The sequence below is a fragment of the Schistocerca serialis genome, chromosome 9 (genome assembly GCF_023864345.2).
Source record: "Schistocerca serialis cubense isolate TAMUIC-IGC-003099 chromosome 9, iqSchSeri2.2, whole genome shotgun sequence".
Lineage (NCBI taxonomy): Eukaryota > Metazoa > Arthropoda > Insecta > Orthoptera > Acrididae > Schistocerca > Schistocerca serialis.
The window spans coordinates 428,890,669-428,914,787 of NC_064646.1; the positions used below are offsets into that span (position 1 = coordinate 428,890,669).

The 24,119-nt window shown below is 44.5% G+C and overlaps 1 protein-coding gene across 1 annotated transcript in view; it reads right to left on the minus strand.

Moving 5' to 3' along the window:
* Positions 1 to 24,119, minus strand: part of LOC126418608 (squamous cell carcinoma antigen recognized by T-cells 3) — an 85,223-nt gene that overhangs the window by 21,765 nt on the left and 39,339 nt on the right. The window contains exons 9-11 of the mRNA XM_050085441.1: positions 22,964 to 23,122; positions 21,060 to 21,150; positions 2,371 to 2,500 (exon numbers count right to left, since the gene is read on the minus strand). Coding sequence (XP_049941398.1) covers positions 2,371 to 2,500; positions 21,060 to 21,150; positions 22,964 to 23,122 — 380 coding nt within the window. The remainder of the gene's footprint in view (positions 1 to 2,370; positions 2,501 to 21,059; positions 21,151 to 22,963; positions 23,123 to 24,119) is intronic.

A 24,119-nucleotide genomic window follows, 5' to 3' on the forward strand; every position in this document is an offset into this window, starting at 1 on the left:
TGCGTTTTCTGCGCTATTCCCCGAATGGAACTTAGAAAGGCTGTTAGCCGGCGACTACAACTGGTCCTGTCAAGTGTATCGATCTGGCCAATAATTTTCTGTTAGAATTTCACTTTCTTGGATACACCGAGAAGATAATACATGATCTTTCTTACCTGTTATTCCTGTTAGTCGTTTATTTCCACTCTGGTAGTCTGAATCTATGGATTTCGCTAGTAATTATAACAACGCTGAACACTTGCAAACCGAATCAACCACATAAACAAGCAGGAGTTGATGTTCACCGGTTTGGCTTTACTCCACTCAGCTCGTATAGCGCTGTCCCGTATTGTCTGCAGGAAAATTAATTTCTAGATTCCCCTGGTGGACACATCACGTACACTATGAACGCATTAAAATATCAACTTAGACTGTGTTCAAAAATGTCCAAAAACCAGCAGCAGTGCGTTTCACAATCATATGAATAATCGATGGCCCGACGTGCTCTGTGAAACAAGGTTTTTTCCTCAAGAATATGAACTGGTCCCCCAGATCCGGGCCTGCTGCGCACGCGGGAATCTGGCAGCTTGGGCGCGCCAGTAAAATTTTTCCGGGTACCCCATGTGGCTGGTTGCTGCTATTGTTGCTGCTTACACAGCCAACAGTCACACTTCAGTTGCCAGAAGCGGGAGAAGGTATTACTCATACGCGACTCAACTGCGCGTGTTCATGAGCCCGCTCGTAACTGCTTAAATGAATCTAATGTAAACAGTTGTGACGTCACGCTCATCGGAGGCAATTTGTTGTTATGAAGCACTGCATAGTCTTCCTAAAGCCTTTGGCACATTTTGCTGTTGGCAGACGCTTGTACGTGCACTGTGTGTTTTATATGGCGCCTTTCAATTTATTTTCGATTTTTCTCTCGTTCAAGTTTTAATGCTGCATTATTATTCTGTAGTAGTGGGATACTGTAACATCCTTTGTTAGAGTATCGGTTCTTGCCAGCTAAAATTACAAAAATTAAGCTGAAAACTAAAACAACGAAAAATTCCCGGAATTCTAAAAAATTCCCGCATTTTTCCCGGTTTTCTCCCGGATGAAAAAATTCCCGGAACTCCCGGTTGTCCCGGGTCGTATACACCCTGCTGTAACAATCTGCCCTTTGTCAAAGTCAGTTGCCAGTGGATTTCCCCATTTGCAGCCTATGATATCACTAGAATGGTTCCCCATTCACCCTGCTTCGCTTATGTAGTTTCCTTACTGTGCCATGTGCCCACAATGCCAGCAGGTGGCATTCAATAAATGTTAGCCTGTCTCATCTGCTCAGACTGTTAACAATGTGAATAATCCCATTTTCCATCATATCTTGGAATTACTCATAACACAGGATAGCTGCTATGCCACCACCAGCTTATGACTTTTCTCCTGAGAATTTTAACAGCTGAATCCCAAGTATGATACACCTATTCAGATTTCTCATCAGAAGTCTACACATACAGTATCTTCACTTTGGACATAATTGCAGGATTCGAAATTCACATACCTCTAATATGTAGCTGATGGATCCGGGCATGGACGGGTTCATTAATTCTCACAGAAGACTTCTTACCTTCTGTAATCACCAAGAGCAGACATAGATTGTTCTCCAAATTAACAGGACTTTTTCTGTTGAGCTGCTCTGTCAGGCTCATTAATAACTCAACACATTTCTTGCCATTATCCGTATGTTTCATTGCTTTTAAATTTAACTGCAGCAACAATGAAAAGTGTGTACGTAATCACAATAATCAACAGTCAGTAGCATGGCTCCACGAGTAACGTGTAAAATTCAGTGCATAGCTCCAAAGTAGTAATACTGTATTACAGAACTTTGGGTATCATAAGAATAGTGTTTTTTCACATGATAACCACAGAATTCACACAAAAACAAAACACATGAGAATATGAAAGAAAGGGTGAACAGAACTCTAGTTTTGTATGCTGAGGGGACACAACAGAGTTTGTGATGAACATTTTAACTGCTTCACAGGCTGATTTCAAAATATCTACAGAGAATGGAAATAATCACTCGCAAGGTAAAAACAAGTTGACAAATTACTGGGCAGAGCATTAGGTTTTGTTTAGGTTGTTTCAGTGCCAAATGTTAAGTGGTTAGGGAGGGTTGTTGCATAGCTCTCAGATCTTTTCTGCTGGATTACTGCACACTGTAATTAAGGTAACAGCATTTGCTATTGGAAGTACTGTTTCGGTATTTGCCTCGTGGCCCTAAAAAGAAAACTAACCCAAAAACATTCCAAAAGAATCACAGTGAACAAGCAGACAGCTGAGAATGACACTAACGAGTTTTAAAATCTGTATGCTGCAAGTACTAGAAACAATGTAAAAACTCACCCTTTCTAATTTTCTTTGCTGGAGGCTGTGATTCATCACTCTTGGTTGCGGACTTTGCTTCCTTACTTGAGACAACAGATCCTGCTGCTGGCACGTTTGCCCACTTCCCTTCATTTTCTGCATGGTCAGCCTGTTCAAGAAAAGGTATTGAGGTAATGAATATGCTGAAGTTCAAGGTAAAATTTAAAGAGCATAGTGAAATAGAGTAAGAAAACCATAGTTTCTTTTAAAAATGAAGTTACAGTCTACTTATGAGGTAGGGAATTAACGAAATTTTAAGAGTCGCAAGGTTATTTCAGCTGCTAAAATCAGAAGTTGAAAACTATATACATCATAACAATACAGTTGACAACTAGATGGTACTGTTGAGATGTGACATTTCTAGTGTTTTAAAATATGTCCCTTGTTATTGTGAAAACACTGGCAGCCCAGAAAATACGCAAGCAGTTTGCTTACAGTGAGCGTTCAGCAGTATTGACATAAAATGGAAATATCACATGATAGTTTACATTATATCACGATTTTCATGAAGGCCTAACTGGTGTGGGTGTGGAGGGAGGGAGGGGGGCGAGGGACAGAGCCTTGAATCACATCATTCATTTTTTTTTAGTCAATCACCTTCACAAAAAGATAGTTTACAACAGTTGCATAATTTTGTGGTGGTCCTGCTTCTGTGATAAATTTGTGAAGACTGGCCAAAATTGGATGTTCTTCCAAAAAAGAATCAGTGTGCAATGTGATTGAAGATTATGGCCATGATAGAGACCTCTTTGGGAATACCACAAACTGGAGACACAAAAGCTGTATACTATATCGCGATAGGTCATAAAACTTGGATATATTTGTGCTGTAGTGTTTCAGGATATTTGTAAACATCCCAACACACCATTGGGAAGCCGTCGACAAGAGATGCTCGTGAGTAAGTTGAATAAGGATAAATGAAGTGGGAAAGGGAAACTGTGTGTTTTCCTTTCTTGTATGCAGTGAATGTGGAGTAGTGGTGCAACTGGCGAAAGGGGACCAATAAAAATTGTATTGCAACCACTGGTTGTCTGGGAGTCATTTGGGCCATGGTGTAGCAAGTGCCTGAATATGAGAGCCATAGAATAAACAACACACCAAAAAGGGCGTAATGAACATTCAAACACAGTAGTTCTTTTATCTGTTTCTTGTTTGCTCTCTCAGGTCCTAAAGTATGCACGTATGGAGGTTTTTGAATGTACTCAAGAGAGTGGTATTACCATAGCAATTGTTTGTTGTTAAAAGAAATAGTGAAAATGTTGGGAAAAATATATACGTTTGTGAGAAGTGCGGCAATTTATCTAGTAGCGCAGTAGAGAGAACCTATGGAAGCATTCCAGGAATCTTCATTGCAGTTGGATCGACAGAGAGGTGGCACGGAAGGATCTGTACCACCAAACAACTACTCTGAGAAGAGAGGATAAAATTAATACTACTTTCATCTGGCAGTGTATTAGGGTCAGCAACATATTGCCCAGTTATACTGGCCATGGATGCAACTTCCCGCTAGTGCTGGTATAAGACCCACCACAAACCCTACAAAATATACATCAGCAGGAGAAGAGGGAGAAATACACCCCAGTACACCAGACAGAAAGTAAGCAGCAATTAACTGTTTGGATGTTTGAAGATGAACCGAAAACGATGAAAGTGGCCTAACTGTAAAACATTCCCATGAGGTCTGTCTCTCTCTCTCTCTCTCTCTCTCTCTCTCTCTCTCTCTCCCTCCATCCCTCCTTAGAACTCTTTTTGTCTTATTGTGCAGTCACTGAGTCATTTGTCTTTCCCATTCCTGTCTTAAACAATACCGTTATCCACACTCTCTGCTTCACGCGTCCTTCCATATCCCCTCCCCAGATCCATCAACGCAGGAAACTGCTCTCTAATAATTACTGTCACCATGGTCATGGTAGTGTGCATTTAGGTATCTGTGTGATTGCATGTATGAACATGTGTACCTTCTGACACAGAAGAGCCAGAGCTCAAAAGTTAGTTAATATAAGGGGCATTCAATAAGTAATGCAACACTTTTTTTTTTTTGATCTGTTTTGGTTGAAAAATATGGAATCTGTTGTGGGACATCATGGAGCACTCTCGCTTCACCCCGTATAGTTTCATGAAGTTCCAATTGGTGGTAGCATTGTGTGTCACCTTCAAAATGGCATCTTTAACAGGGGTGCAGTCCAAGCAGAGAGGGATGACTGAGTTTCTTTTGGCAGAAAAGCAGAGCATCGCAGATATTCATAAGTACTTGCAGAATGTCTATGAAGATCTGGCAGATGTGTCTGTCATCATTGCAACAAGATCATGAAACCTGTTCAATTTCCTACATGCCAGCTGGCTGCACACTCCCTCAGGAAACTGAAGAAACGGCTTCAGCATATTCGTCACCACAAAAATGCAAATGAACTTCTTCTTCTCCATGAAAACACAAGGTCTCACAAAAGTCTGCACACATGAGAGAATCTCATAAAACTTCATTGCACTTCCTTATGCACCGTACTGTCCATATTTCACACCCTACGACTTCCATCTGTCTGGCCTAATGAAGGATGCACTTCAGGGGAAGTAGTACATGGATGATGGGAAGGTTACTGATACGCAGAAGACGTTAGCTCTGTCGCCGACCATAGAGTGGTACCATGTGAGCATAAAGGCATTCCGGGTAGGTAGCATAAAGCAATCGCATAGAACGGAGAGTCTGTTGAGGAATGGGGTTTTGTAACCAAGAGTGGGAAATAGTATGGTGAATTGGAATTCTGAATAAAACCAACCTGCTTTCATAAAAGAAATATGTTGCTTTACTTCTTGAACGCACTTCGTACTATGTTCTGTTATGTGTGTCTATGCACCACACATCAGTCTGGTAAAGGTAAGTGGTTTTCTTCCATTTGTTTGTATTAGCCATCCAACCATATCCAGGATGGCTAATGATTTATACAGCTGCACACTGACGTTGTTAGCAGCAACAGGCAGAAGACATGCTTTGTTGGTTCTGCAGATTTTAGCAATTTTGACCAAGAAAAACTCGTGCTACAGTGTTGTTCTTCAACACACCAATGTAGAAGTTGGCACAGAAACAGCCAAGCAAAAAATCCGTACAATTCACACATTTATTTATACATAAAGGCCAACTTAAGAATTTTACTTTGTGTGAAACTGTATGTATAGGATTCATGTGCAAATTTTGTTGTAACGTCAAGTTTAACACATATATTTCTGAATGACACTACACATGTAAGTCACAGAGTAAGTTGACAAGTAAGACATGTGTACACGTTAGCATTCGAATGAGCACTGAGTCCCAATCTAGCGGCCGCTGCTCAGCTGGCCGCTTAGGTGGCGCAGCTGCTGCATGGCTGGCCAGACAGTGCCGCACGCAGAGGACGCACGTAATTGCGCGGCGGCGCTTTGAATGATCGGCGAGTCACAACACTTTTCCCCCCTTTGAAATTGTTGCACTGGCCTTGACGGAGGTGTCCTGGAGATGGCTAATGTCCATGGGCGTTGTTTGACTCGCCGTAAAGTCTTGAGGAGGAGGCTTCCCGCACGGATGGAAGTGTCCCCGATGATAACGGGTCGAGATGACAGGAGACGTAGGGGTCGAATCTCCTGGGGCCCCATGCACCAATCTGCCCGTTGCGGCAAGTCCTGTTGATACGACAGGAGACATGGGCGATGTGTCGGCGTCCGTTGGAGGAGGAGGCAAGTAGATTTGCTCTGACAGAGGATGGTCATCCGGTTCCTGCATGGGCACGTCTCCTGGTGGCGTCCGTTCTTGTGCTGGCATCGCGATGAAGGTGAGAGGGTGCGTTGTGAGTATTGAGAGATGCCAAGATCCCGAGCGTCAGGTAGAGCCAAAGGTGGTGTAGCGGCATTCGGAACAGGCGTTGCTGGTACACAAGGCCGAAGCTGGTCCGAATGACACACTGCAACACCCGTGTCCGTCTGGATTTCATACAGGCGTCTGCCACGGTGTCTTAAGATGCGGCCCGGGCTCCAATTTGGCCACCTGCCATATCCCCGTACCCAGACGAGGTCGTTGGCGGTGAACCGGCCAAGTGAAGGCACCCGCGGCTGTGAGGTGGAAGGCCGCAGAAGATGAAGTAGCGTGCGGGGCTGTCGGCCATGTAAGAGCTCAGCCGGGCTATGGTCACCCATGGGGGTGAAACGGTAAGACGCCAGAAACTGGAGAAGCGCATCATCAGCAGCAGAAGAAGTCAGAAGTTTCCGCATCTGAGCCTTAAATGTGCGGACCACTCGTTCAGCCTCACTGTTGGATTGTGGATGGAACGGCGGGGCCGTGACATGCATAATGCCGTGATGAGCACAAAAATCCGCAAATTCGGAAGAGGCAAATTGCGGACCATTATCAGTAACAAAAGTAGAGGGGAGGCCTTCCAAAGAAAAAAATGCGGGCGAGAGCACTGGTGGTTGCCGCGGTGGTAGGCGACATGCAACGGACAATGAAAGGAAAGTTAGAGTAGGCGTCAATTACGAGGAGCCAATAAGTACCTAAAAAGGGTCCCGCAAAGTCAGCATGAATGCGCTCCCAGGGCTTCTCAGGAGAAGGCCACGGTGACAAAGATGACTTCGGGGCAGCGGCCTGTGACGCACAAGGGCCGCAGGCAGCGACCATGTGTGCTATTTCAGAGTCGATGCCAGGCCAGTACACATGACGGCGCGCCAGAGATTTTGTGCGAGACACACCCCAGTGCCCTTGGTGAAGGAGGCGCAAGACCAAAGCACGCAAAGACACAGGTACCACAACACGCAGCGAAGCATTGTCAGTGGAGAGGAGGATATCACCATCCCTAGCCGTGAGGCGGTAGCGCAAAGAGCAGTAGTTCCGTAATGGATCAGAAGTCTTAGCGGACAGGCAATCTGGCCAACCCTTCTGAATACAGCGTAAAACCCAGGAGAGGGTAGGGTCAGAACCCGTAGCAGCCGCCAGCCTGCCCCAGTGATGGGGAACCCGTCCACAACCTGCTGCTCGGCAACATCCAGGTGGAAACACAAAAGTTCGTCCCTATCGAATGCCTGATCAGGACCCATGGGAAGGCGAGACAGAGCATCAGCATTTGCATGTTGAGCCATTGGCTGGAAATGAATCTCATAATTGAAACGAGACAAGTAAAGAGCCCAACGCTGGAGGCGGTGTGCAGCCTTGTCAGGAAGTGACGTTGATGGATGAAACAAGGAAACAAGTGGTTTGTGATCCGTAACAAGATGAAATTTTGAGCCATAGAGAAAAACACCAAACTTATGAAGAGCATAAATAATGGCCAAAGCTTCTCTCTCAATTTGAGGATACTTTTGTTGGGCATCCGTGAGCGTTCTGGAGGCATAAGCAACGGGTTGTTCCGGACCGTCAGAAAAACAGTACGCAAGGACTGCACCGACCCCGTATTGAGAGGCGTCTGTGGCAAGAACAAGATGTTGGCCAGCTCGATAAGTAGCCAGGCACGGGGCCTGTTTCAGCAGAGTCTTCAATTTCTGGAAAGCCGCTTCGCATGATGCGGACCAGTGAAAAGGCACGTTTTTATGCAACAGGTGATGCAACGGCTGAGCCACCGAAGCTGCAGACGGTAAAAACTTGCGATAGTATGCTATTTTCCCCAAGAAGGCCTGCAGTTCCTTAACAGATGTAGGGCGAGGAAGGGCATCAATCGCAGCGAGTTTGCTGAAGCGGACGAATACCATCCCGAGAGAGTTGAAACCCCAAGTACATGATAGATGCCTGAAAAAATTGTGATTTCTGAAGATTACACTTAAGACCGGCAGTCTGTAAGACACGAAAAGTGAGCGGAGATTTTGAAGATGTTCTTCAGTGGTGGAGCCAGTGACAACAATGTTGTCCATGTAATTGATACACCCAGGGACAGGGAGCAATAATTGTTCCAAGAATCGCTGAAAGAGAGCAGGGGCGCTAGCAACCCCGAATGGCAAGTGTTGGTATTGATAGAGGCCGAAAGGCGTGTTAAGGACCAGAAACTGCCGGGAAGCAGCGTCGAGAGGAAGTTGATGATAAGCTTCTGACAGGTCAATTTTAGAAAAATACTGGCCTCCAGCAAGTTTAGTGAACAGTTCTTCAGGACGGGGCATAGGGTAAGTGTCGATGAGGCATTGAGCATTTATAGTGGCTTGGAAATCGCCACAGAGACGAATATCACCATTTGGCTTAGCAACGATGGCGACAGGAGAGGACCACTCACTGGAAGTGACAGGAAGCAAGACCCCTGAAGTAGTGAGACGATCCAACTCCCGTTTTACCCAATCACAAAGGGCCACAGGAATGGGCCGAGCCTGAAAAAACTTTGGCCAAGCAGTAGGTTTGAGCGTGATATGAGCTTCAAAGTCATTTGCACTGCCTAACCCAGGAGAAAAAAGGGACAAAAATGTCGTCGACAAGGAATCCAGGTGAGCATAAGGAATAGCATCAGAGACAATATTGACAGAGTCATCTATGGAAAACCCAAAAACGCGAAAGGCACCGAAACCAAAAAGATTTTCTGCGTTGCTCTGGCCGACCACAAATATGGGAACAGTGCGAACAACGGATTTGTAAGATACCTCAGCATTAAACTGTCCCAAGAGAAAAATCTTCTGTTTATTGTACATCCGTAATTGCCGAGTGACAGGTGACGGGAGTGGAGAACCCAACTGAAGGTACATCTGAGAATTAATTGTAGTGGCAGCAGATCCGGTATCCACTTGCATGCGAACATCTCAACCAAGGATTTGGACAGTGAGGAATAACTTCCCTGAAAGGGAAGAAGTGCAATTGACAGACAACGCAGAATCAGAATTAGCGTCATGTTCATGAACATCAAGTATGCGGTCGGATTTGCAAACGGAAGACACATGACCTTTCTTTTTGCAATTGTGACACACAGCCCAACGTTGGGGACAATCCTCGCGTGAATGTTTCGTAAAACACCGCGGACATGAAGGAAGTTGCCGGGGGTTTTGCTGCAGTTTCTTAGCGGGTTGTTAACGGCTAGGCCGAGGCTGCGCGTGGGAGCGCACTGCGGCCACGTCGGCCGGCAGGGACGCGCCGCACGCGTCGTCAACAGCGCACAGAGGTTGTATTTCCCAAACGTCACCCCACGCCTCTATTTGCCCCCCAGCGGTGCGAGAAATTTCAAAAGACTGCGCAATGGAGAGAACTTCATCCAGAGTCGGATTCGCCAACTGAAGGGCACGTTGCCGAACTTCTTTGTCGGGCGCCAACCGGATAATAGCATCCCGTACCATGGAATCGGCATAGGATTCTTTGTGAACGTCAGTAACAAATTGACACTTTCGACTGAGGCCATGAAGTTCAGCAGCCCAAGCGCGATAGGATTGATGTGGCTGTTTTTGACAACGATAAAAGGCAACACGAGAGGCTACCACATGTGTTTGCTTTTGAAAATAGACAGACAGAAGTGAGCACATTTCAGCAAAGGACAAAGACCCAGGATCCTTCAAAGGAGCCAATTGCGAAAACAACCGATACATTTGAGGTGAAGTCCAGGAAAGGAACAGAGACTTACATGGTTGTTCGTCGGTGACATGAAATGCCAAGAAGTGCTGTCAAGACGTTTTTCATAATCAGACCAGTCTTCCGCCGTCTCGTCGTAAGGAGGAAAAGGAGGAATAGCCAACGACGAGAAACGCCCCGCATTTGACGCCGCAACGATTTTTTTTTTTTTTTTTTTTTTTTTTTTAGCGACCAGACTACGTTAGGAATGCACCGCGAGGCACAAGTTTAAAACAGCAACTAAAGGGAAAACACGATAAAAGATTGACAGGCATACGATTAAAAAAACAGCATAATCAAATGTCCTTAGACAGGTTTGTCAAGTTGATAAAACGAAGAACGCGAGCAGCTGCTCCTGGGTCATCCGCTAAAATCGCATCGAGAGTACATGGCAGGCCAAGATCGAGACACAGTGTAGTAAAATCCGGACAGGACGCTAAAATGTGGCGGACCGTCAGCAATTGCCCACATGGGCAGAACGGGGCCGGCGCAGCCGTCAGCAGATGGCGATGGCTGAACCGGCAGTGTCCAATCCGTGACTGGGCCAAAACTACCGCCGAGAAGGGCGTGAGGAGGACGTCCAAGCCGCGGGAAGAGGTTTCAACGTCCGAAGCTTGTTGTCCGTAAGTGCAGCCCAATCGCCATGCCACAGCGATAAAATGTGCCGACAAATGACCCTGCTACAATCTGGTGAAGGGACACTGGAGGACCACAGCCTTGGCCGCGGCATCTGCAGCTTCGTTCCCAGGAATACCGACATGGCCAGGAACCCACATAAAGCTAACCAGAGAACCGTCGTCCACCAGCTGCTGAAGAGAGCGTTGGATCCGGTGCACAAAAGGGTGAACCGGATACGGATCACTGAGGCTCTGGATGAGGCTCAAGGAATCGGAGCAGATGACATAAGCAGAATGTCGGTGGCGGCAGATATAAAGAACAGCCTGGTAGAGGGCAAAGAGCTCAGCTGTGAAGACCGAACAATGGCCATGGAGCCGATATTTGAAACTTTGTGCCCCGACAATAAAAGAACACCCGACACCGTCATTGGTCTTAGAGCCATCTGTATAAATGAAGGTCATATTAATGAACTTCGAACAAAGTTCGACAAAACGGGAGTGGTATACCGAACTGGGGGTAACCTCCTTCGGGAGTGAGCTGAGGTCAAGGCGAACGCGAACCTGAGCCTGGAGCCAAGGTGGCGTGTGGCTCTCGCCCACTCTAAAGGTTGCAGGGAGTGAAAAATCAAGGTGTTGAAGGAGGCGACGAAAGCGAACTCCAGTGGGTAGCAGGGCAGAGACATACAACCCGTATTGACGATCGAGAGAGTCGTCAAAAAAGGAACGATAAGACGGGTGGTCGGGCATTGACAGTAGCCGACAGGCATACCGACAAAGCAGTATATCGCGCTGGTAGGTCAGTGGCAATTCACCGGCTTCAGCATGAAGACTCTCGATGGGACTAGTATAAAACGCTCCGATCGCAAGATGTAAGCCCCGATGTTGTATGGAGTTGAGGCGGCATAAGATGGACGGCCGTGCAGAGGAGTATACGAAGCTCCCATAATCCAGCTTTGAGCGGACGATCGACCGATATAGGCGAAGTAGGACGGTTCGATCCACTCCCCACGACATACCACTGAGAACACGGAGGACATTTAGAGAACAGGTACAACGGGCAGCCAAATAAGACACATGTGGAGACCAGCTAAGTTTCCTGTCAAATGTAAGACCTAAAAATTTTGTTGTCTCCACGAATGGGAGAGCAACGGGACCGAGTCGTAAGGACGGTGGGAGAAACTCTCTGTAGAGCCAGAAGTTAATACAGACCGTCTTCTCGGCAGAAAAACGGAAGCCATTGGCGACACTCCAGGAGTAAAGATGGTCAAGAGAACGCTGAAGACAGCGCTCCAGGAAACATGTACGCTGCGCGCTGCAATAGATGGTAAAATCGTCCACGAAAAGGGAGCTTGATACATCGGCTGGGAGGCAATCCATTATTGGATTGATCGCTATGGCGAAGAGAGCGACGCTCAAAACTGAGCCCTGTGGCACCCCATTCTCCTGGCGAAAGGTGTCTGACAGGACAGAACCCATACGTACCCTGAACTGTCGATCCATTAAAAAGGAACGAATAAAAAGAGGGAGGCGACCGCGAAGGCCCCATGTATGCATGGTGCGGAGAATGCCCGCCTTCCAACAGGTGTCGTAAGCCTTCTCCAAATCAAAGAACAGAGCCGCGGTCGGGCGCTTCCACAAGAAGTTTTTCATAATGAAGGTCGACAAGGTAACCAGATGGTCAACAGCAGAGCGGCGCCTACGAAATCCACATTGTACATTGGTAAGTAGTCGTTGAGATTCGAGCAGCCAAACCAAAGGAGAGTTAACCATTCACTCCATCACCTTACAGACACAGCTGGTAAGCGAGATGGGTCGATAACTGGAAGGCAAGTGCTTGTCCTTCCCCGGCTTAGGAATCGGCACAACAATAGACTCGCGCCAGCATGCGGGAACATGTCCCTCAATCCAGATGCGATTATAAGTACGAAGAAGGAAACCTTTACCCACAGGAGAAAGGTTCTTCAGTATCTGAATATGAATAGAATCAGGCCCTGGAGCGGAGGACCGTGACCGGGCAAGTGCATTTTCGAGTTCCCGCATGGTGAAAGGGGCATTATAACTTTCACGATTCGAGGAACGGAAGTTAGGTGGCCTAGCCTCCTCTGCCTGTTTTCGGGGGAGGAAGGCAGGGTGGTAATGAGCAGAGCTTGAAACCTCTGCGAAAAAGTGGCCGAAGGCATTGGAGACATCCTCAGGGGCCACAAGGACGTCATTCGCGACCGTCAAGCCAGAAACTGGTGAGTGGACCTTAGTGCCAGATAGCCGGCGCAGGCTACCCCAGACAATAGAAGAAGGAGTAAAACTGTTGAAGGTGCTTGTGAAAGCAGCCCAGCTGGCTTTCTTGCTTTCTTTAATAATACAATGGCACTGCGCACGTAATCGTTTATAAGTGATACAATTCGCCACTGTAGGGTGGCGTTTAAAGGTGCGTAAAGCACGTCGACAAGCACATAAAGCGTCTCTACATGCTGCGGTCCACCAGGGGACCGGTACGCGACGTGGAGAAGAAGTAGCGTGAGAGATGGAATATTCAGCAGCAGTGAGAATGACTTCCGTGAGGTGTGCGACCTGACTATCGCAGCTTGTGAAGATTTGATCCTGAAAGGTCACCCTGGAAGAGAAGAGCCCTCAGTCTGCTTTGGAGATGTTCCAACTAGTTGAGCACGGAGAGGGGGTATGATGCAGGAGATGGATGACACACGGGAAGTGGTCGCTCGAATATGTGTCAGAAAGAGCATACCACTCAAACCGGTGTGCAAGTTGGGTAGTACATATAGAGAGGTCTAAATGGGAATAGGTGTGAGATGTGTCCGAAAGAAAAGTAGGGGTGCCAGTATTGAGGGAGACAAGATTGAGCTGGTTGAAAACGTCTGCTAACAGGGAGACCCTCGGGCAGGATGCTGGAGAGCCCCAAAGGAGATGATGGGCATTGAAGTCTCCAGTTAACAAAAATGGTGCAGGTAGCTGAGCAATAATTTGCATCATGTCTGCCCTGGTAACGGCAGACGACGATGGAGTGTAAACGGTACAAATGGAAAATGTAAAAGTGGGGAGAGTAATTCGGACGGCAACTGCCTGCGGGCCGGTGTGTAATGTGATGAGATCGTAGTAAATATCATCCCGGACCAGCAACAGAACCCCTCCATGAGCCGGAATACCTACCACAGGGGGTAGGTCAAAACGCACAGAGGTGTAGTGTGCCAAGGCAATGTGATCGCATGGGCGTAGCTTCGTTTCCTGGGGGGCTACGACGAGCGGACGGTGCAAGAGGAGCAGCAACTTCAAGTCCTCTCGGTTGGAGCGAATGCTGCGATTATTCCAGTGAATAAGTGCCATCGTGAGAAGAAAAGGAAGATGAAAGAAGGGGTCACCTCGAAGGCCGCTGAGGGCCTGGCTCCGAGCGAGCACTGCCGCCGCTATCAGTAGGCGGACAGTCATCGTCCATTGGTTCTATAGGTTCATCGACCATCTCGTTAAGATGGCCAGGAGGAGGAGCTTCCTCCGCTGGTGGACGGCCAGATGTTCAGCTACCAGCGGTGCGGCCAGGCGAAACGGATGACGGCCTGGGGCGGCAACCACTGGGTGGCGCAGGAGAAGAAATGCGCCGTGGCGGAGAAGGAGAACTGTGCTTCCTATGAGCCTTCTTGGAAGGTCGTTTAGTGGAAGTAGTGGTCAACGGCTGGGAGTTCGAGGTACGTAGGATGTCTGCACGGGACGGTTACTTCTTGAAGGCCTGTGCATCTGACTTCTGGGTCTTCGTCTTGGCAGAAGCTGATAAAGGTGCTTGTGTCTGAGGGGTGACGGGAGGAAGAGGAGACGTCGACCGCGCGATCATAGCACTGGCCGAACGGACGACCATGGTGCTGAAGGTCAGATCGCATGTGTGCGTCGCCACCTCCCTGGTAGTCCAAGGAGAGGCGAGGACAGTGCTGTATTTTCCCGCTGGGAGCAGCGTGGGCTTCCTACTAGCAAATAGCTTGCGAGCAGCCGAGGTGGACACTTTCTCTTTGACCCGAATTTCTTGGATACAGCGTTCTTCCTTGTAGATGGGACAGTCGCGGGAGGACGCTGCATGGTCACCCTGACAGTTCACACAACGAGGAGACGGAGGTGGACAGTCACCCTCATGGGCATCCCTGCCACAAGACTGGCAAGTGTGATTAAAACGCTGACACTGGTAGCAGCGCGTAGCTGTCGGGACATAGGGGCGAACAGAAATAACCTCGTAGCCCGCTTTGATACGCGACGGCAGCTGAACACTATCAAAGGTCAAGAAAAGTGTCCGGGTCAGTACAAGGTCATTGTTGACCTTTTTCATGACCCTATGGACAGCCGTCACGCCCTGCTCAGCGAGGAAAGACTGAATCTCCTCGTCAGTCAATCCGTCGAGTGATCGAGTATATACCACACCACAAGATGAATTCAAAGTGAGGTGAGCCTCCACCCGGACAGGGAACGTGTACAGGAGTGAGGCCCGAAGCAGTTTTTGTGCCTGAAAGGCGCTCTCTGTTTCTAGCAACAAGGTACCATTATGCAACCTGGTACACGACTTGACAGATCCGGCTATGGCATCTACGCCCTTCTGGATAACGAAAGGGTTGACAAAGGAAAAATCCTTGCCGTCCTCAGATCGAGAAACTACGAGGAACTGTGGGGCAGGCGGCAGTACTTTTGGCACTGGTGGCTGGTCAAGTTTCCGTTTATGGGCAGTAGTCGAGAGAGAAGAAGAAGAGAAATCCATTGCGGAGGAACCCTCCCATGATTGCCAGCGTCTCCGATGGCGCGCTCCTCTCTTGTGGGGACCCTCTCAGAGGGCACTCCTGCCTTAGGTGAATGTTTACACCTCAGGTCACACCTCCCGAGAAACAGACGGAGGGACCAATCGGCATGGTCAGAAGGTATCAGCTCACGCAATCACCCCTCCCTGGGCCTGGCCTTTACCAGCGGGTACGTGTGTGCCTTACTTGTTTACCCAGGGCGGGGAATTACGCGTTACCCTGCCACCGGCTACACGTGCGAACGCGTGGGTCTACCTTCAGGCGCGCACAGGGAGGAAGGAAGAAGAGGAAAAAGAAGAGCAAGGAGAAGAAGGCAAGGAGAAGAAGGCAAGGAGAAGAAGGCAAGGGAAAGAGTAAGGAAGACAGTGAGATGGAGAAGAACAAAGTAAGGAACCAACCAATGGAAGGAAAAAACGAGAAGAACTGAAAAACCAAAATGACCGCAAATATAGGTCGTGGAACCGTCCGTCTCCGGACGCAGGCGCTAACTACCCCCTCGAGGAGGAGGGACTCCTTTTAGTCGCCTCTTACGACAGGCAGGAATACCTCGGGCCTATTCTAATCCTCGGACCCGCAGGGGGGTGCCGCAACAAAATCGCGAATCGCCGCTGTTAGAAGCGTTTGCTGTTTAAGAAGATTTTGCAATAGTTGCTCGACAGTAGCCATGGAACCCTGTGGGTCAATGGTGAAAAGAAAAAATCCACTACCTCGTCACCAATTGTTGTAACGTCAAGTTTAAAACAAATATTTCTGAACGAAACAACACATATAAGTCACAGAGTAAGTTGACAAGCAAGACATGTGTACACGTTAGCATTCGAATGAGCACTGAGTCCCAGTCTAGCGGCCGCTGCTCGGCTGGCCGCTTAGGTGGCGCAGCTGCTGCATGGCTGGCAGACAGCGCCACACATAGAGGACGCGTGTAATTGCGCGGCGGCGCTTTGAATGATCGGCGAGTCACTACAAACTTGAAATTATAGATTCACATATTTCCCTGTTCATGTCACATCTGTATAATCTTTCATTGATCGTATCAATGCCAGTTTGTATTGTGATAAATTGTGAAGCTTCGAACATTCATGTGTGCCGTGATAAACTCTTATTGTTATCTTCAATTATAGGCTTAAACTTCTTTGTGCTCTTCTACAATTTTTGAGAACAGTAGGTCTACCCTCGTTCAATATAATCATCCTTTAATTTCGTTGTATAATTATGTGAGAAACAGGTTATTTTTGAGAATATTTGAACACTTAAAAAATTATATTTTCCTAAGTTACCAGTGCAAGTGTTTTGAATACATAACTTATTTCATAGCAAATCAGTATTCGTGGTTAACAGTTCTGCCAAAGAATACATAACCTCTGTATTTCATTGTATATCAATGTGAATAAATGTGCATGGGGAAAATTTAAGTGTATACCGAAATAATAGGATAATGGGAAATTGAAGTTTTGTATTTGTCCCAGTATACAAGAAACTCAAATCCACCGAGACAGAAATTGAAGCTGCATGTGAGATTGTTTGAGCAACCCTACATCAGGGGTGGGCATTAGATGATAATTGGAGCTTTCTGTCATCCACCAGACTCCTCTCCTGATGTAAACAAAAACTTTAGAGAAACCTCTGTTCAACTGTGTATAAGTTCCCCAATCACAGTGTAATCATTGGTGGACACTTTTAATTATCCAACAATTAATTGGGAAAATTACAGTTTTGTTAGTGGTGGGTGTGATAAGATACCCTGTGTAGTTAGGAACCCCACTCATTATGGGAATATACTGGATCTAATAGCAATAAACAGACCTGCCTCCTTGAGGATGTTCACATCGAAACTGTTATCAGTGACCATGACATGGTGGTGGTAACAATAATTACCACAGTACAAAGGACAGCTAAAACAAGTATAAAAATATGTGTGTTCAGTAAACTAGATAAAAAATCAGTAGTGCGGTATCTCAACAAGGAACTTGAAACTTTCAGCACAGGGCAGGGGCATGTAAAGGAACTACGGCTCAAGTTTAAAAGAATAGTTGACTAATCATGCATTGGAGAGAGATGTAACCAGTAGAACAGTTCATAATGGGAGGGAATCTCCATACTATACAGTCACTGCAAAGAAACTTATAAAGAAACAGAGATTACTGCATAATAGGTGTAGAACAAAGCATAGGACTATAAATAGAGAGATGCTGAATGAAACAGATTTGGCTGCCAAGTAGCAATGTGTGATGCCTTCAATGACTACCGTATCAGAATATTGTCAAACGATCTTTCACAAAACCCAAAGAAATTCTGGTCCTATGTAAAGCCTGTAAGGCACTGAAGTTAGTCCCAGTCCCTAGTGAATGAGGCAGGAAGTGACATTGATGGTAGCAAAGCAACAGCTGAAATGTTTAACACCATTTCCAAATGTTCCAATTTAATCCTCATACCACTGATAAGATGAATGAATTAAGTATTAGTGTCAGTGCTGTTCCGAAACAGCTGAAATCATTAAAATTGAACAAAGCTACACGGTCTGATGGAATCCCTATCAGATTCTATACTGAATTTATAGCTGAGTTAGCCCCTCTTCTGACTGTAATCTATTGTAGATCCCTTGAACAAAAAAATGTGCCAAGTTCCTGGAAAAATGCAAGGTCACACCCATCTACGAGATGGGTAATCGAAGTAATCCACAAAGCTACCACCCAATGGCCTTGACATTGATTTTTTGTAGGATCTTACAACATATTCTGAGCTCAAAGATAATGAGCTATCCTGAACAGGCTGACCGCCTCAAGGCCATCCAGCATGCGTTTTGAAAACGTCAATCATGTGAAACCCAACTAGCACTTTTCTCACATGACATACTGAAAACTTTGCATCAAGACTGTCAGGTAGATGCAGTAATCCTTGAGTTCCGAAAAGCATTTGACTTAGTACCACACCTACGCTTATTGCTAAAAGTATGATCATACAGGGTATCAAGTGAAATTTGTGACTGAACTGAGGACATTTTGGTAGGGAGGATGCGGTATGTTGTCTTGGATGAAGAGTCATCATGAGATGTAGAAGTAGCTTCAGGTGTGACCCAGGGAGGTGTGTAGGGTCCCTTGATGTCCATGTTGTATATTAATGACCTTGCAGACAATATTAACTGTAAAATTAGGCTTTTTGCAGATGATGCAGTTATCTCTGATGCAACTTGCTTCAAATATTCAGAAGAGTAAAATTGTGCACTTCACAAAATGATAAAACTTAGTATCCTATGGCTATAATGTCAATGAGTCACTGATGGAATTGGCCAATGCATAAAAATACCAGGGTGTAACACTTTGTAGGGATATGAAATGGAATGATCACATAGGCTCAGTCATGGGTAAAGGAGTTGGTAGACTTTGGTTAATTGGAGAACACTGGAGAAGAGCAGTCAACCTACAAATCACATGTGACCGGTTGTAGAATATTGCTCAAGTAAGTGGAACCTGTACCAAACAAGACTAATAGGGGATACTGAACGCATACAGAGAAGGGCAGCACGGATGGTCACAGATTTCTTGGTCCATAGGAGAGTGCCACAGAAATACTGAAAGAACTGAAATGGAAGACTCTTGGTTAAAAAAATACACTACAGTTTCCTACACATCGATCACACAGGGATCATAAGGATACAATTACAATAATTACTGCACACATACAGAGGCACTCAATCAATCATTCTTTCTGCAATCCACACATGAATGGAACAGGAAGAAACCCTAATAACTAGTACAGTGGGATATACCCTGCTGTGCACCTCATGGTGGTTTGCGGAGTGTAGCTGTGCATGTAGATGTAGATCAGTAAAAACAATGTTTTCTGAGTGTGTAGAGTAAACACTGCCAGAACGGTGAATTGGACAGGGTATAAAAGAAGAGAGGGTCAGTGAAGAACAATAAACGTGATTAAAATTTAAAGTAAAAGTCTTACAATACCCAGCAAAACATCTGACCTGTTTTGGTGCTAGCCCACACAAAGTGATTACAATCTTGCTGCTCTTGGAGGGTAAAGCTGAAATAAATAAATAATTAAATAATCTAAAGGGTTAAAAAAAACTGTCTGCCCCTACTATATGTTTAATATCATGAACGTAGTATACTAGACAGAAAATGAGAAGGAATTGTGTTATCCATTAAAGAAACAAACAACTTTATCCCAAATGGGGACCATAAATAGCACAGCTGGAATGATCTGGAAACAGGTGTATGAAATATAATCAAAAGTGAGAAAAAGCACAGACTTGACTAATATTGTAACTTCTTGCCATATTAAAACTGTGTGCTGGACCAGGACACAAACCCAGGACCTTTACATTTCACAGGCAAGTGCTCCACTGACTGAGCTACCCAAGTGCAATACACAACTTGTCCTCGCTGCTTAATTTCTGCCAAAGTCCTTCCAAAGACTGTGGCTAAGCCATGTCTCCGCAATATCCTTTCTCCCAGAAGAGCTAGTCCTGCAAGTTTCGCAGCACAAATTCTGTAAAGTTTGGAAGGTAGGAGACGAGGTACTGGTGGAAGTAAAGCTGAAAGAATGGGTCTGGAGTTCAGCTTGGTACCTCAGTCAGTGGAGCACTTGCTCACAAAAGGAAAAGGTTCCTGGTTTGAGACCCGATCCGGCATAGAGTTTTAATCTGTAAGGAACTTTCATTCAGTGGACACTCTGCTGCAGAGTGAAAAATTCATTCTGTACACTAATATTTGTCTTTATATCTTTGCCACTCTGATGTTACCTATTGTGGTTACAGTCACTATGGGACACTCACATATTATTTTCCCACTGACTAATACATGGCAGTGTCACTCATTTCATTACTGTGTGTCCAGTTGTACACTACAGTGTGAATCTGTTGCTATAGATTGCTGCCCAACCGTTTGCAATAATTTTACATAATCGTATTTGGCGTATCGTTGTTATATCTCTGATTATTAGTCATGGAACTTCACACACTATTAAATGGTAAGCTTATCATTGATCATATTGACAAGCACTACCATCTGAATTTCTTATATAACTTTTGTCAATTTTAGGGCTCTATTTTGCTTGACGTAGTTTTGCAGTAAAAGAAAATTGCAGACAACTTCTCTTTTCCCCACTGTGCCAGAGCTCTTCCTCCTCCTCCTTCTCCTGCCCCCCCCCCCCCCCCCCCCTTTTTTTTTTACTGGAGCAGGTTATTCTCTGTGCCCATAGAACTGCATATATTTTAAAAAATTATTTCATTTTAACTTCCCTGTAGCCTTGTTAAAGAAGTTGAGTATTATTTTTCAGAAGGCCACATAGGTTACATTACTCCTTTCAAAGAAATAGAACAAAGGTGTTTTCTTCACTGGAAGGATCAAAAGGCAAATATGAACACAAGGAGTGAACACACAAAAAATGTAGCATGACACATTACTCTTCTTCTGCAAATGAATAAAGGGTACCATATAGGTACACCTGAAAGATAACAAAATTGTGTGAGCTCTCCAGAGTAGTCCCCAAACCAACAAAAAATACAAAAAACACTACATATTTTCTCTCTTTCTCTTCTTGTCTGCTTCCAATGAAGGTCTTGTCCTCTGACAGTCTTTTTGTTGTATCTATCTGTGACTCAGCATCACCACTATGTAGTGAGTAGCAACTATCCTTTTCACAATATTGTAATTATTTGTAAAGATTATGAATAGAAAATAACATCACTTGTCAAAAATCTGTATACTTAATGTACATGTTTGTGATTTGTTTTACCTTTCTCTTTCCTTTCAGTTTTGCATCAGGCGTACGTTTCTTCTCCTGTTTGAATGATTCTTTCTCTCTCTGCTTCCGGACCTCTTCCATACTGTTAAAATGATACACACACACAATATTTAGTAGGAGGCAGAAGGGAAAAAAAAGTAATGCTCCTAATAAACACTCCATTATATGCAAAATTGGTATTACAATTATATAGCGATTTTACAGTATTAAATGAAAATACTAAAATTACAGTAAAAAAAAGTCCTGCCACACTGAAATATAAATAGCTTTTATTTCTCTGAAATGTTTCCCTCTAATGGCATGTAGTAGTACAAGCAAATGCATTGCTTATGTTTTGTTAAAATATGGTTTTTGATGATGACTGTAGCAGTATTAAACAGAATCTTGAAACTAGCAATGATGTTCCCTGAATGCCTGCCAAGCATGAAGCACCTTTCAGTGGCTCATAATGCCTGCATACTTGTTAGAATCTAAAATTATCAGTTCCTATTCAACTTCTACATCTCAAAACTTTTGCTGGCTGGGATGTGATATCAGAAAATGGTGTGTTGTGTATAAAGTAAAAGATCTGTATTTCAAAGAGTGACACAGACAGTTAAAAACAATCATTGTGGCAACGGAAAGCACTTGGTGGAATACAAATAATGGAATGAGTAAAGATAACAATAGTTAACTTCCGAACTTTGAAAGAATTTACAATGAGTCTACAACAGCAGGTCACAATAAACTGAAATTATATCTGGTATTTATATGTATGTAGGAAGTACTTGCTTTAACCACAAGTGGGCTTAGTGCTGAATCCTTCCCCCATAATTTTGTCATACAGTTTATAGGTGAACCAAAACAGGATGCCTTTTATTTTAATGAAGGGCCATTTTCAATGCATCTCGCCATCTCACTAAATGTCACCTTAAATGCCAACCTGTTCGCAACAGATCTGGTAACTTATCACTGCTGAGCAGCATGTTGCACATGCGAACAATTTTATTATTTCCCAGTGCCTTTGACTAAATGACTCAGTTGTGATACGGAACTACATACTGTTTCTTCAAGATGATTTTTCGGAACACCCCCTCTAAGTGCTAATGTTCAGTCATTGCTACCATAAAAAAGGTAAATTGCAAATTACATGTATAATGCACTCATTACTCAGCAATTTAAGTGGTATTTGACTGATTCTGACACAGTCCTCTATATGGATAATTTGGTAGTATGTGTTTTCAAGGTAGTAAAACAGTCAGAGCCTTTCCTCATGAGAACCCAAAGGGCAAAAGTCGTAGCTATTGTTCTATAGAGTGAGCACTTCCATTGCTATTAGCATTAAATCTAGGAGAAACAGTATCACTGTGTGTGGCATACGGGGCATAGGTTTGTATTTTGTACAGTACAATATTATTAACTAATAACATCTACTGAAAAATTCTCACAATTTGAAATTCCATTATCTCTCTTGTTGCAGCACAATGTGTTTCAGTCGGATGAAAGGACACAATACCAGAAATACGAATATCAATTCATTTAAAATATTGCTGTGGTTCCCAAACTGCCATATGGAGAACCCTATAGCCTTGTAAAGCTTTGTATGTTTTGTGTGCCTAAATAAAATGTAAAATTTAAGTACAAATCATTTGAGTGAAGTAATTAATACGCTAAAAATCAGCTATGTGAGTTACCCAGCACTGGGAAACAGTTCTCATGTTACTGTAAATATACTGATTTGACATTTAAAAAGTAATCACTAAACACAAACCATGTATTTACGGAACCTCGATTGAGTTTTCGGTGTTTCTCAGACTGTAAATTTTGGGATGAGAGTGTAGTTTCATGAACTTTACAAGATAATGTGAATATTATTGATGTGGAATATTTTAAATCAAGATAATGTTTCAACTAACCACTTCTTGTATTTTGCGTCACAGTCTTCCAATGTATCGAGCGTACCCTCATCACGTTCATAGTTTATCCATGCTTGGTAGATGCTTTCCGGCCAATCCTGAACAGAAGACAAAGCTCGTGCAAACATTGAGCGCAGCCTCTTGCGTTCACCGTGTAACCTGCATTAAGATGAAGTTAACTCAAAAGATACGAAATAAAACAGGCCAATCACAACCAATGAAACCCAACTAACTAAATTTAACACTTCAAGCACAATTTATATGTGGCAGTTTCATCATGCAAAATATAAATGATATGACAACAGAAAATACAGAAACGTTAATTTGTTGTTAGAAGTTCTGAATACTGAGAATAATAGATTTCAAATGCATAAGGTTCTTGATGAATAAGTGAAACACTAATGGACTCTTTAAAATTGTAATGAGGGAGGCTCACATTCTGCTGCTGAGTGGCCAACAGTAAATTACATGAGACCAAAATTACAAGCTTCTAAGACCTTTTACAGTTGTTTATTTATTACAATTACACATACTAGATGTAAAAATATATTTTGTAATAGAAACGTTCCCCTGTTCAGGAAGCACTCTACTTAACATTACATATAGCACATTTAAAATAAGTTGCGACTTTTGACATTTGGCTCACTACAGGAGACACGACACCATTACCCGGGTAACACCAGTAGCGAGCAGGCTTTCCCAACCACACTGCTAACAACTCAGTTGATACAGTACCTCTGTTGCAACACCATGAATAAACAGTGCCACGTGGTGTCACAAATTAGATGCACCTATGTTCGTTAGATCTCATTGTGAAATGGTATTTTTTTGCACTGGAGCATTCTGCAATCGTCAGGTGTTACAAATGAGTATTTTGTGTTTATGTTGCATCAACAATAACAGAGCAGGATATCTGAACAGAAGATATAGAATAAACAAGGTCACTCAAGAACATGTTCACCAGCTATGACAATATCGAGCACCGGAAGGGAAATTATGATCCGTAGACAAGGGCACAAATTTGTGTACTCTGTACACAGTGGTGCTGAACCTTAGTGCATTAGTGACAGTCCAATTTTAAATGTTAAATGAGTGGTAAGCAGAACAGATGCTGCACTTAACATACATTGATATATATGGCACTGAAAAATGGGAA